General features: G+C 41.8%; 1 protein-coding gene across 1 annotated transcript in view; it reads right to left on the reverse strand.

Annotated features, from left to right (window-relative positions):
- LOC136844940 (splicing regulator SDE2) overlaps positions 1-13,429 on the reverse strand; it is a 41,286-nt gene extending 27,857 nt beyond the window's left edge. Inside the window, exons 1-2 of the mRNA XM_067114341.1 lie at positions 13,285-13,429; positions 2,446-2,576 (exon numbers count right to left, since the gene is read on the reverse strand). Coding sequence (XP_066970442.1) covers positions 2,446-2,547 — 102 coding nt within the window. The 5' untranslated portion in view covers positions 2,548-2,576; positions 13,285-13,429. The remainder of the gene's footprint in view (positions 1-2,445; positions 2,577-13,284) is intronic.
- Positions 13,430-15,106: the final 1,677 nt, after the last annotated feature.

The following is a 15,106-nucleotide window of genomic DNA, read 5'->3' on the forward strand; positions in this document are numbered from 1 at the left end:
GCGGACGACACGGGAAAGCGAGAGGACAGGAAATGGGACAATAGGCCACTGTAGGTTGGTACTCCTGGAAGGCCTAGAGAGGCCCAAATGCCAGCCATGTTCTGAACCTCCGAACCTGAAATAGAACAAGATAGCATCAAGAGTTGGAAACTATCCCTCCACCTCTCCACAGTTAGGTGAATAAAGAAAAAGGAATACACAAAACAAACACCACGGAGATAGGTGTTGGGTTGCGTAATACGAAAAAGTAAGTAAAATGATATATAAGGAGAAAGGCTCCAGAACTTATACAGAGTAAAATGTGTCAATATGGCTACGTAACAAGAACAAGTGAATACATGTATATCATTAGTGAGACATGAAAAACATGTTGAAATATTTCAATATATCAATAGTAAACGCCCCAGGATTCGCGTTCTCGCAATTCGCAGAAATTTCTGTGAAACCTATCTATAAATTAATCGCGGGAAAACTCACCCCATCACGGATTTTTCATATTATTTTTGTGACTAAATACTGTACTGTACCTACATATACATCTTATAATAAAATAATTATTTACAGTACTAATTTTCAAATATTAATATTTAGTTTAATAAGATTAAATAATAACAAACAATAAAAATATTTCTCTCTCTCTTAGTGAGGTGAGAGAATTTTTATGCATATGTAATATGTATGTTTATTTGTTTTGTATGATACATAAATGATTTACTAATTTTCAAATATTAATATTAATGTACTAAACACTGCAAAATACCAATTCATTAAAGAAAATATAGTGAATTAGTAAGATTTTAGTTAAATATAAATTCTTTCCCACATCTTTTTCCACAGACTTTGCAGTGAGGGGGAATATAACATGTCAAATATCTTGACATCCAGACCACAAGAGTAAAAGATGTTGCCACTCGGTGGTCAAATAAATGTTGCCACGTGGTGGTCCAACACCTTACACAGGATACTGACAAATCTCTCTCTCTCTCTCTCTCTCTCTCTCTCTCTCTCTCTCTCTCACCAAAGGATACTCAAACTGTGAGAGACAGAGAGTGGTTGATAGAAAGATATACTCTCTTTCCCTCTCTCTGTTACTGGTGGAAGGGTTAGAAGTACTTACATGTTTATTTTTAAGGGTAAAATGTTTAAGATGATTTTGAAATGATATTAACAATACCATTTCAAAGATAAATACAGTAATAGGATAATAGTTTAAGGTATATTTGATGTAGGATGCTAGTTTAAGGTATACATTTGGTATTTTAACCTTCAAGATGGGCAGACATAAGGATTTTTGAGGGGGTGTTAACTATTTGTGGATTTCAGCTATTTCCTGGGGGTTGTAGTGTGCATCGCCCCCGAATACGGGGGGTTTACTGTATACGCAAAGTATAAAAAAATATAAACAATATATTATATAAACAAATATATTCAAACACAGAGGAACAGCAGGTCAGAGAATGAAATGCACGTCTATACTAGACTGTGGCCAAAAGAATACTGCGTAGAACTGAATGCACAATGACTTGGCGAGCGGTACTTCCAGTCCTACCTTCAGTAACCGTTACCCTAACCATCTTGCAGAAGTTTAATGGCCGGATTTCCAGCTCACTGAAACAATAGAGTCCAAAGGTTTGACAGATTTTAAATGCTTCATTAGACTTCCTGTGTAGATATATAAGGGACTTAAGAAGGAAGAGTCATTTAATCCAAGCGAATATTCATCAGCACAAAAGATCAATGAAAATGTGAAGACCTGGGGAAGCCTGGATAAAGTCAATATTCAGTAAGGTTAGAGAAAAATTATTTGATTTGAAGAGACTTGACAACATCACACTGATGAATGAATCAACTGACTAAGACATCAGCAGGTGTGTGAAAGCAAAGGGTTTGATAGTATGGTGCAAAATTTGCATCTAGAGCACTAACAGGTTACCAAATGTAGTGTGATTTTTATTCATAAAGGTAGATTATCTCATGAAAGTCCAGTAACACACTTTTCTTACAAAGTCTGGAATTTTAGGTAGCAATCCATCTCACTTTTCAGAATGAAGCTTAAACTGGGATCCAATACTCAACTACTCAGCTGGACCAGGTACAGTATATAAGATTAACTAAGCAATGATTTTGACTTTATACATGCTTCATGAAACCATTAACACTTTTACACCTCAATATTTGGGTGGGTAGCTCATCTGAGATATAATCACCAGCATAAATTTTTGTCTTTTCTAAACAAAAACTGAAAATAGATATTAGAAAAGGTCTCTTAATCCTTTCTAGGATAAGCATGACAAAGAACAAAAATTGCAAATTGTCAAGTCCAAGTCTGTAGTACATTAGCCATCCTGAACTCATCTCACAGGTTAATTCATCTAAAAGTACAATGCATTAAGGCTTGAATATTAGGATCTTGCTATTTATGTCTGAAACATATCTGAAACTTACTTCTCTCTGTTGTAATGCTTCTAAGATACCAGTGGTTGTCACATTTTCATTGATGCACCAAGTTTGCCGGGTGCCCGAGATGTACGAAGTTACAAAAACCATCGTGCTGACCTTTCAACTACTCGTTGTATCTGGAAAAATTCACACATAAATTATCTAATAAAATAAAGAAATTTCACATCTTCAGTGTACAAAAATACTTAAAAGCCATTTGACAAATAATCCTTTCTTTTAACTTATTTTTAATTACTTTTGTTAGAATTAGAGAAACTTTTAAAGTATATTAATAAAAATAACTTTACCAGAGTAAACTGATTTTTTTTTTTACCAAACTCATCACTTTATAATAGCAAGCTCAATTTCCAGTCACACCTAAAGTACAGTAGAAGAATTCCCACCTAGTTGTCTGCATATCTGGCCTGAAAAACCCCTTCAATAAAAGTAAAATCATTCCTGGCACTGTCTGAATTACTACTTAAGTTAGAGTTGGATTGGGCACAAGGCAGTGGCAAAATTTCAAAATGTGATAGGTTTGAAAAAAGAAAAAACTAGCTTTAAAAATGTATTCTTTATTACACCCACTACAGTATTATTGCCTGAATAAAATGTATTCTTTATCATGATAAAATTAACTTGTATAAATATTTACCAAGTAATTACATAGCTATAGTTCTAATCGTGCAGCAGCCTTTATTTAAAAAAAAAAATCGTAGTAGCGCTTCGATAGTTTAGGTAGGTGACAGGCCCCGCCCACCAACGGGAGTACTGGAAATGGCTTAGTAAAAACCTCATTCTGTTTGTGCCCTATGTCCATGGGAGGGGAGGAGGGTGGGCTCCAATCCGTACTTACTTGGTAAGTATACTGTATATGAAACAATTTTATCATGAAAATCACAATTTTTTAAAAGTAAATTGTATATTTCCTAACTATACAAACTTGAGGTCCTTTACATTAGGAATTGCTCACAGTGAAGCTGGAAATGGCCGTTAAACTCTTAAAAAAGGTGGTTAGGCAGTAATTACTGTCTGGTAGGTGGAGTCCCACCTGCCCGGATGTAAACATTCCAATTTGCCTTTTGGCCCAGGTTTCAGATTGAGGGGTGGCATGAGGTGGGCATAAATGTAATGTAAAGGACCTCAGGTTTGTATAGTTAGGAAAAATACAATTTACTTTAAAAAACTGTAATTTGTTCCTACACAATATACAAACAATTGGTCCTTTACATTTGGAAGACTTTCACTGGTTGGAGGGAGGAATTTGAGTGAGTCTCTTAACTGACTGGAGTTTGCCACACCTGGGCTACTCCACCTGGTCGAAAGAGCGAGGAGGAGTACCGTGCCTCTGACATATTGATCGGAGTATAGGAACTGCAAGATCAATTGTCAGACTTGTGGGTCTTTTCGAATGAGGAATTGTAACTCATACGAAAATAGGATAGGAAGAATCTTAAGAGTCGGAGGAGTAAGGCAAAAACCAGAAAAGGGTTTGTCTTATTGCCAGGGTCTCCTTCCTCCCCTTGCTACAGGAAGGAGCAGGATTGCTTCTATGATTCTAGGAAAGAAAAATAGAACGGGTGCTTGATGTGTAAGCTTACTGCATCAGAAGCCAGTTCCAGCAAGTGTCAGTTCGAGTCCCATTCTCTGCCCAAAGGAAGAGAAGCAGGGGGATGAGGAAGGAGGAGGAGGAGAGGCCAGTCACTCTCGTAATCCCTCTCACTTCCAGAACTGCACACCTTAGGCGAGATGCTACCTGTTCTCTTACAGGAGCCTGGTAAGAGAAAACAACTTGTTAAGCAGCCACCACAGGTCCAAGGAAAAAGGGTTCCAAGGACTTGTGGGCAAAAACCCAAAGACAGGAAGACATAAATGTGGTCTGATGAGACCACATCTCTGCTTTCAGACCGGCAGATACTTTAGGAATGCGAGGGATGGACCAAGCCACTGACTTCATGAGCTCTCAGGCGGAGTGTACAGGTGCCATCATTGTCAGCTGCAGAGTATGCCCTTCTGATCATCTCACAAAGCCAGAAAGAGAGACGAGTCCTTGGACACTTCTTTCTTGGGCGAGCTAGTACAAGTGCAAAGTCATCCACACCCATTAGAGATGTTGAGTCTTCTTTGGGAAGTACCACAGCAACCTAACAGGAGAAAGCAGCGACTGATCTGGATCATCGGCTACAAAGTCCAAGGGGGGAGGGGATCATGAAGGACTTCAACCTGGCAACAGGTGCCGACAGGTTCAGAGTTCGCTACGACATCCATGACAGAGTCGAACTACTGATCCCCATCCCTTGAATGCTCACAGCAAAGAAGGTCCATGAAGATCGTCTATCCTCTTCTCAAATGCCAAAGCGAGATGAGAGATGGACTTGGGAATCAAATCTCTGTCTGATGACTCTTGCAAGGGCACGTGCAGAGCAAGATACAGGAACCCGAAATGAGAGCCACATGCAGCCCAAGGGCCAGAGGTCCCTGGAAGAGCAAGACCAATCGAAGCTTCTTATCAGTAGCTGAATCTTGACTGAGGAGAAAAGGGCTACCTTCAGGTGAAAGACTAGACCAAATGTGGATGTGAGTCTTCACAACTGAACCGGAGAGAAGAAACTTGGCGAAGAAGACATGGAAGTCCGCAACCTGCTGAAGAGCGGATCTGACCAGAGAAAAGTCCCATCAACAACACCAACCAGCAAAAACAGCTCCAATCCCTGGATACCACTGCAGAGGATTGATACAGATATCCAGCTATCTCCACTGCTGCTCAGCGAGAAGCCTATGCTTGCAAGGGAAGACAGATAGTCTCTAGTCGTGAAGGAATGGATTGTACTGCCTGAGAAACTGCTTCACGTGTCGCTGACACAGGAGGTCGGTTCAGGGAGGAGCTCTTCTCGATGCCTCAGAAGCAGAGCTAGCAGGTCAGGCAGAAGGCAAAGTCTTCCAGCATTTATCTATATTCAGGGTGAACAACACTTTGCAACTTAGACAAATATGAAGGGAAGACGATGAGGTCGAGGTTGTCCCATTATGTCAGCATGCATCACCGTAGCAGCCCGTGGGTGTGGTACGACAGAGCAGAAGACCTGCAGACTTCTGTTGTGCCAGGCAGCGAACAGGAAGATGCTAGGGAGCACTCAAGTCAAGTAACCTCTCTGTGAAGAATTGAGTGAAGGGAGCACTCTGTTCCTGTCACTCGATGCTAGAGGCTGAGCTTGCCTGCCAATACATCCCACTGCCCGGAATGTATCTGACTGACGGCTCTACAGAGTGCACCACAGTTCACTCAAGCACCTGCAAAGTCAACTGAAGCAACAGGAGAGAAACGAGACACTCAAGGCTATAGCCTTACCATTCGGGCACCCCACTACTGTGGTGTTGTTGCCCAACAACACCAGAGTGTGTCTCAAAAAACCGATATTGAAACTCTCAAAGGGCCAGAAAACTGCCTTGAGTTTCATGATGTTGATGAGAAGGTACTTATCGTCTCCGTCGCACACCTTGAAGACAACAGTCTCACAGGCGTGTGCCTATTTCCCAGCACATTCCTTGACTATTGCCGTATCTACCTACTCTCTGCGAAAGAGGGAACAGAACCGAGTAAAGGTCCGTTACTGAGGGAATATGACAACTAGGGAATTACTAGACTGAAGATCAGAATAAGGGCAGTGTCCCTCTTTTTAGCACCAGAATTGCCCACAGGTTGCTGTCTGGTGCTAGGTAGGCGAACCCACCCCCGGACTGGAACAGTCTCTAAAAGGCAGTGTCCTCTCCAATAATGATCACATCCAAGGAGGCAAAGCCTTGAAAAAGTGAAGGATCACAGACTTCATCAGGAGACTACCTGGAGGGACACCACAGCGGTGTCCTCCAGGTTCGCCGTCTCCTGTTGCAAGAGGGAACACCCTTCACGGCAAGGAGAAACAGTGAGATATCCGAGTCTGGATAAGCCAGAACCAAGACAATCTCCTAGTCAGCATAAGACCCCTCCATGACAAGAAAAATCACTTCTGTTGAGGAAGAGGAAGGGGAAGGAGCTTGATTAGGTGGCTCAACCAAAATGAACTTGTCCAGGGGAAAAAGCATTCATCTGGTCGAGAATGCCCTTATAGCAAGCAAGGACCACAGCAGCCCCAGCGAAACCCCTGCAAGGAGCAGTGAAGAGTTATTCACAGGGGATGCAGTATGCTGATGAATAGGCTTGAAGACCTCTGCGAAAAGAAAATTGAGGGTGTCAGCATTCCGAAGAAGAAGACCCTCGAGTCCTTCTGGGGCACGACACTCCTCTCCTTGGAGGGATAACTTTGAACTGACCAAGCACTCAAAACAAAGCTGGCAGGACATGTCGAACACCTGAATGTCTCGACACCTTCTCTCATCCTATGCCTAAACCAGACTAGGGAGTGAACCCCCTAGTACTGGTTTGGGGAGTGCCCAGGATTCTGCAGAATCCCAAACACTCGATGACTCGCTAGTCGAGCGCTCGCAATCCCCAGAAATCCAAGCGCTTGAGATTCCAAGGGGTCCAAGCGCTCAGCGAGACTCCCGAATCTCATAAGAACAATCATCGGAGTAATCTCCTCTCGGCTTCCGAAGAAACCGAGGAGGGATAGGCACAGAACCAGTCTTAGATGCAGACTTCCAAGAACTGGAATCGAGGGCACGGCCTTGAACTCAAGGCCTCCCAAGATGCGAGACCCCGAAGGGGAATGCGAATCAGTTCCCGACCTCAAGGGTCAGGAAGAGCCAAATGAGAGAACCCACTGGCTCTACGGAGAGACATAGTCCTTTAGAAGTCCTGCATGACCTCTGAAGGGAACCTTCTCCTTGCCTCTCCAGGCGCTTGAACCCTCGGGACAAAGACACCAGACTGGGAACCTGACCGAGCACTGGCAGTACTGGCAGGAAAAACCGGGACACTTGCATGTCTTGGTTTTTTCTCTCGCCCTGTGCCTGAACTGGGAAGGTGAGAGGTCTCACCGACTCCGGTTTGGAATGCACGAGACTCCGAAGATTCTCAAGCACTCAGTGTGACCCGACAAAGTCGAGCACCCAACACAGCACCAGTCTAGAAGCGCAACCCCTAGAATGGCAACGGGAGTGCAAACCGAAGTCTAGGTGCCCACGGCTCCTGAAACACAAGACCCTGGGGCATGTGATTCAGTTCCCGAGCCTGAAGGCCAGGAAGAGCCAATGAGAGATCCCACTGCCTCCCTGTGAAGGGAGGCAGCCCCTTAGAAGCCCCATGGCGGGACTCCTAAGGAGAGGGAGAGGCAGCCTTCCTCTTCTTTGGCCAATGAGCCTCAGAGAAGAAGGGGAGAAGGCAGCAGAAGACAGAGTCGAAGATAAAGTTGAAGACGACTACATCTCACAGGACTTCTTCCTCGATCTCTTCCCAGACATTTTCTACAGGATGGTGGTCATGAAGCACAGGAACTGTAGCTGAGGCAAGAGGCACAACATGAGTGGCCGTGCCAGCAGGAGCTTCAGGAACGTCAGCAGCGGCGACAGGAGCAATCAGGCAGCTGGGGCAGGAGGCACAGCAGGAGCGGCCCAGTGACTGGCCGCCAGGGAAACAGGAACAAAAAGACAGGAGGCACAGCGGGAGGAGACAGAACCACAGATACAACAGGAGGCAGTGGCACAGCATACATGAGTGCCAGAGACAGAACAGCGGTTGGTCGCCCTTGTCAGGGCACAGTGTTGACACCGACGTGGGGATCTTAGCCATTACCATTATCATGGTCATCGTCAAAGTATCCACTATATGAGGGCAGCCTTCCTGCCACAGGGAAACTTCAGCTGCACCTTACAATGCTCGCTATCAACCTGGAGAAAAAAGTAAGGAAGATTAGTAGAAGGAGACTCCTCTTGCTCCGAGGGGAAATGCCCTACGAAGTGAGAGGAGGCCCCCTGAGAAGAGGTCGTCCGACCAGCCGCCCCGCTGATCTTCGCTCAATGAGCGAGCAAAGAGAATGAGGGAAAGATCTCTCCTGAAGGAGAGACAGCCAGGAGGGAAAGCTACCAGACGGAACGAAGGAGCAGTCACCAAGGGTGCCATCAAAGGCGGATAACCTTCTGACAACTTTCCCCCTCCCGATAAGGTTCCCCAGCAAAACCACCCACAGCACAGGCGGCGAAGAACAACACTCACACAAGGCAGAAACGGTTACAGTCAAGCCCCCAGACAAGGAGCAGAGGGCATGAGGTCCAAATGATACAGGAGCAAAACTGTTACGCCCCTGCCCTGGCTGCTGACCCCAAGAAACACATGCTGGGGAAAGACGGCCTTACTGCAAGGCTATCAAAATTGTCGGTTTGTTGGTTTGTTTATTAAATAATATCAAACATGCACAATAAAAACATAAACAACACAAAAAGATCCCACCGGAAAAGAAGAGCTTAACGACAATCAGGCAGGGAGCTGCAAAAACACGTCTGCACAGCGCGACGGCCGAAAGCAAATTAGAATGTTTACATCCGGGCAGGCGGGACTCCTGCCCACCGGATGGTAGTTACTGCCTAACCACCTTGTTCAAGAGTTTAATGGCCATTTCAAGTTTAACTGTAAGTAATTCCTAATATAAAGGACCGTTGGTTTGTATATCATGTAGGAACAAACTTTTTTTTTATTTTGGATTTTTTTCAAGAAAAAAAAATTTTTTTTATGGGGGGTTTTTTCTTGCATCCAATTTCTCCACTTTTGAAGACCTTACTTATACGTAGTTACTATAAATTTATGATGTTATTTAAGGCTTACACTTTCACTGAATCATATATCACCTCTTATAATGAGCACAGTAACCTTCCACCCACTCTCCAAGCACAACAACTGCCCACTGATATGCTATGCACATTTACTTTGGTTCTGGAACAGAGCTTATTGATAAGAGTATGATACAAGTTTCAGTTGAACATGCTTGATAGTGAACATGTGTTGTACCATCATACCTCTGAATCTGATATACGTATGAGTTGATACTAAACATATATATATCTTGTATCAAACAAAATTTTGAGGAACTGTTGCCAATCATAGTTTTCATACCTCTCTTCCTGTTCAAATGCATTGAAATTGTAATAACTGACCCCAGTACCTCATGGTTTCAAGATATGATTGAAAAATAACAATAAAACTTGTTTGATAATTGAAAATTTCAATGTTCAAATGTGAAATATTGAAATTCTAATTATGAAAATGTAGTCAAATATTGAAATTCTAATGATAAAAATGTAGTTATGTACCCAAAACACTCATAATCTCAAGTGGGTGATGGCCGACAGACCATTAGTTTTCCTTACTTTCCCTAGTTTTTATTTTTCACAATAATAGATTTTCCTTTCTGGTGCTTGTTACATTTAGCCATTGTTTGTAGTTTAGGAAGCAATAGAATGTGAATAAATATTTTTTTTTTAATTTGTTTTGGCCTTTTTTTTGGCTGTTTTTTCATGAAAAAAAACATGTTTTTCCCCCCAAAAAAGCTTGTTTTTTCGGGTTGCAACCCTAGGTAGGCGTTAATAAGTTTGCCTCCAAGTGAAAACTTCCATACAATAAAAGTTACTCAACATACAGTAAATCCCCCGTGTTCATGCGGGATGCGTACCGCACCCCCCTGTGAATAGCTAAAATCTGCAAATACTTAAAACGCCTCTAAAAACACTTAGAACTGCCTATTTTGATAGTTTAAAAAAAATCCTCTAAAAATGCTTATACCCGAGTAATTTACTAGTTTTATCACAAAAAGTGCATTTAGTCATGAAAATATGAAAATACAGTAATTAGTGAGTATTTCTCAGTGAGAAATACCGCGAATGGGCGGATTTTCTGCAAATAATGTGTATGTATGTTCCACAGAGAAATCTGTGAATAGGTGAGTCCGCAAACAGTGAGACCATGAATAAGGGGGGGTTTACTGTACTCTAAACCACCTGAGAAGTAATTTACCTAGTAAATTTCTGTCAATTTGCCAATCAATTTTTCACACAAAAAGTAACTTTTTCTAAGTATCCAGTCGATGTGAACAAGGTCACTCAGCATTGCTCTCCCATAGTATTTAAGGGACTGTTGTATGTCACCCCAAAGGCCCAAAATTCAGTTCGCGGGTAATTTAAACCCTGCCAATCGTGCCCAGTTGACCTACGTGACGCCCTAGGCCTACTGATTTTTTGAAATCCAACTAATCAGAATGAATCAAAAGAGTATGATTCATATACCCGCACGCTGATCCAGATGCAGCCTCTCTTCTCTTTTTCACCTTCCAAAACTGATGCACGTGTTTGTTTACTGTTACAATACACAACGAATTTGGTGCCGTAGAAACTCTATGTCGTTCACAAACGATATACGAAAGGTATTTCGTGTAAAATTCTGCCATTTTTTGAAATAATTAAACATGTTCACCCAAACTATAGCCATCAAACACTGCCTTCCGAATGCATTTTACCGTCCTGACTGAATACAAAACAAACAGGTTCTAGCACTTCCACAATCAAACTTTAAACACGTGAAGATGGCTAACAAATAATTTTGAATGTGGTAAGCAGCTCATCTGTTGTTTTAGATAAATTAGCACAATAAAACTCAAGGATCAGAACCTACTACTACCAAAGGGGTAGACTAGGACAGTCCATGTGCTCAATGTTAAGTGTTACTTGGCCGCCTCCCCAAAGTAACATGGGGAATGAAGGCTCCCCTACCAGATCAGGGCATGGTGCCCCAAGACAGGTTAGGAAGGTAAGTCCTAGGAAAGGTTAGGTTAAGGTTGTTTTGATTAGGTTGTAGCCAGTCCCAGACCACGTGTCTGAACTGAAATTTAGTCCTGCTGATCTGTTTAGGGTCCAGGGGGAGGCAAAGCCCATCCAGCCAGGTCAGAGCATGATAATACAAGTCAGGTTAAGAAGGTAAGGGCTGATTAGGTCAAGAGTGGCATTCTTGAAAAGGTTAGGGTTGGCCTGCTTTCACGGCATGGTCAGATTTCTCATGCCTACCCGTCTCCCTATTCTGCAGATGGAGGGGTCACAACTTACTTAGGGGGAGAGATCCAAAATGGGTGAAGATCCCCAGGCCAGGTAAGGGCATGGCTTGTTAGGTTAGGTAAAGGTAGGGCTGGTTAGGTGTACCTCTATGATTCAGGACCCCGCTTATATCCCACATTTATGGGGGACCACTATGGGAAACCAGGGTTGTGTGGTGGGGGAAAATATTAAATATATAATGAATAGCCTGTGAGAATGTATTTTAACATCACCATGATATTTCTGCAAGTTCTGATTATTTTTAAGGAAAACCATATTGAAATAGGATATAAGTGGGGAGGTCCTGAATCATAGAGCTACGCCTAACCAGCCTATTTTTACCTCATAGTTTACCCTTAGCCAATCCCTTCTTAAATATATGGCTCCCTAATGACTTGTGCATGCGTGGAACCATTCCATAACAACAACATGACAGTCTGGTCTTTCTCCCAATGATTCCCCACCCAAAACCCTGCTTCTCCTAAAGGGTCCCTAACCATGTTGGATAGAGATATGAGGATTAATAATAATTGACTGACAATAAACACACTACCTCCTTTATCAGCAACACTAAAAGTACAGGAATAATCAGTTTCCAAGGTAATAGTCCGTGCAGAGCTGTTCTATAGTTTTACCAACTATGCAACAGCTCTGCACGGACTATTACCTTGGAAATTGATTTTTCCTATACATTTAGTGTTGCTGATGAAGGAGGCGCTGTTGTTTATTGCTGGTCAATTATTACTAACCTCATATCTACCCAACATGGTTGGGGACCCTTTGGAAACGTGGGGTTTTGGCTTGGGGAAAACACTGGAAGAAAGACCGGACTGCCATGTTGTTCTTATAGAATAGTTTCGAGCATCTGCAATTCATTACGGATCCATGTGTTCAAGAAGGGATTGGCTAAGGAAACCTATTATAAAAGGAAGTATACTAACATAATGTACCCTAAACTAACCTAACCTAGCAAGCCGTGTTACTTAGCTGGGGAGCTCTGCCCCCGTGGGGCCGCCAGTGATGGAAATTCCACTTTCTTACCAAAAGCTTCCCTGTAACACTGCGCATGCGTGACAGCATTCCAGGATGTCCAGCATATTATAATATATGTTCTGAGGTTAATAACAGGTTAGCCTAATTACAGTCGACTGCCAAAAAATAATGTAAATTCTTGATAAGCAACAAAAATACTAAAGAAAAAGTCAATTTCCAAGGTAATACCCCATGCAGAGCTGTTCTATAGTTCTACACCTAACCTACCCTCAGAAGCCATGCCCTTAGGCTACCTGGCCTTGGGGTCCTGAGGTTAATAACAGGTTAGCCTAATTACAGTCAACTGCCAAAAATAACGTAAATTCTTGATAAGCAAAAAAACAAAAATATTAAAAAGAAAAGTCAATTTCAAAGCCATGCCCTTAGGTAATACCCCATACAGACCTGTTCTATAGTCAATTTCTACCCCTAACTGTTCTATAGTTCTCTAAAGCCATGCCCTTAGGGTACCTGGCCAGGGGGTCCTTTACCCATCCTGGACCCCTTCCCCCAATGTAGGGCTAGGTTGTGACCCCTCCCTCTGCATTCCACCAGAATTGTGGTTATATCATCAAAAACAGCCATTAGGGCCGTTCTACATATTATCCCTAGGCATTCCAGTCCACGATGAACACCCAAAACCTGACCAAGTTCGTAGCCAAGGATATAGTGTCTTAACCTGGGCTACCCCTGCTACGCTGGCGACTGTTAATAATGGCTTACGTTAACAGCAGCCTAGCCGGAGGATATACACCGTACTTTGAAAATCTAATAACAATAGAAACTACAAGAAAGTCTTACGTGCTCAATAAAAGAAGGCCAGGAATACTGTTCTGACCAACGAAGATCGGGTTCCAGGAAATGTTTACGTTTTAGTCCTTGTACTCTTCTTCCTCTTCGTATTTACGGCATAGACGGCGAGGTTAAAATTAGTGGCTTATTAACCAAAACCAATATGAGCCTTGTATTAACTTCACCATTTACTCTCTTATACAAATACTTCCAACTTCTTGATCAGTAAATGAATAATCTGAATAACAATTTTCCCAATAAGACTCTTTGAAAAACCAGTGCCGAGAAACAACTGAATAAGAAACAGTTTATTTGCTTGTGGCAAACAAGCAATTTCTTTTTACTTCGGTAAACGATCTTGGAGTATGTATGGGCGAATAATAACAATGTAATGCCCCAGTGAGTTCGCTTACAAACAATACAAACGCAGAACTCATTGATAACAATTAATTAACATTATATGAAGGTATTGTGTGTGGCGATAATTTTTTACTTTACTTTCCTGCTAAATAAAATAATAATGACAAATATTATTCAGTGATATTTTGTTTACTGTAAAATTGGGGAAACAGTTTCCTTTGCCTGATGGTAGTGATCATTATTTTCAAATGGACTGCGTCTTCATATTTTTTTCGGGCGTGTATCGTAAAACTAATCAATGTTCGTGTACATAAAAAGAGTACTCGAATAAATAAGTATATAATATGGTATTATACATAAACACGTGCATTACAGTAAACTCCATCTAACTGATGGATGCAGAGTTACAAAGTGTTTTATTATATCTAATGGGGCAACAAAATTTCGTTAAAGAATGGAGATGACGACTTTGCAGATTTCAATGTATCTTAGTTGTATACAGTCCTATGTCTCTTTTTCTTTTTGCTGAAATGCTCTTACGGCTTGCTACAATTATTTCAGCATTTATTTATATTACATCAGTTATTTCTGAGATCACTGTTTTGTTTTTTTGCTTTGTTTTGATATCCATTATAGCTGTGACTTATAGCAACCTCTCTAACTTCCATACTCTTGGAATATAGCGCATCGTTCAATGGTTTGTTCCAAGCGGAAATGTATTAATGTATTCTGTCGAAATAAATATAATGGCGAGGGCATAATACCGGTGTTAAATTCACTAATAGTATGAACGGGGTCCGAATTTAGTAAATCCTCAATTTGTAATATATTAATTCACAACTACTAAATTCCAAACACTTCAGCAATACGCATAGCTAGTCTGATTATAGATTAACCTTAGCAGAAACATTTATTTCAAGGCTAAAGAAACCTAAAGTTAATCGAATGTTGGAAATGTCATGGAGAGAGAGAGAGAGAGAGAGAGAGAACGTCAGAGAGAGAGAGAGAGAGAGAGAGAGAGAGAGAGAGAGGAGGAGAGGAAATGGGGGGCGACTTAGTATAACCAAATGTATGTACAGTGTAGTATACCATTTGCAATAACAAATATAAAAAATGCAGAATCATACATTAAAATTAACGAGCATGGACACTGTGTGTGTGTGTGTGTGTGTGTGTGTGTGAGAGAGAGAGAGAGAGAGAGAGAGAGAGAGAGAGAGAGAGAGAGAGAGAGAGAGAGAATGTTCTATCCATTAACTGCTGAGATCAAATTAGTGCTAAAAGGAGGTTGTTACTAAAACTGCCTCTACATTGTTCACGATAAACTATAAATAACCGAAAGGGATAAGCAATGTATTGAAGATCTAACTCTGTTGATCACTATTTACTTCCTCCAGCAAGCTTTTGTACAGTGGAAACTCAAAAAGACATTAAGATTTCGGCTTAATTTTACTGATCAATGTTTATTCAGGCG

The sequence above is a fragment of the Macrobrachium rosenbergii genome, chromosome 13 (assembly GCF_040412425.1).
Source record: "Macrobrachium rosenbergii isolate ZJJX-2024 chromosome 13, ASM4041242v1, whole genome shotgun sequence".
Classification (NCBI taxonomy): Eukaryota; Metazoa; Arthropoda; class Malacostraca; order Decapoda; family Palaemonidae; genus Macrobrachium; species Macrobrachium rosenbergii.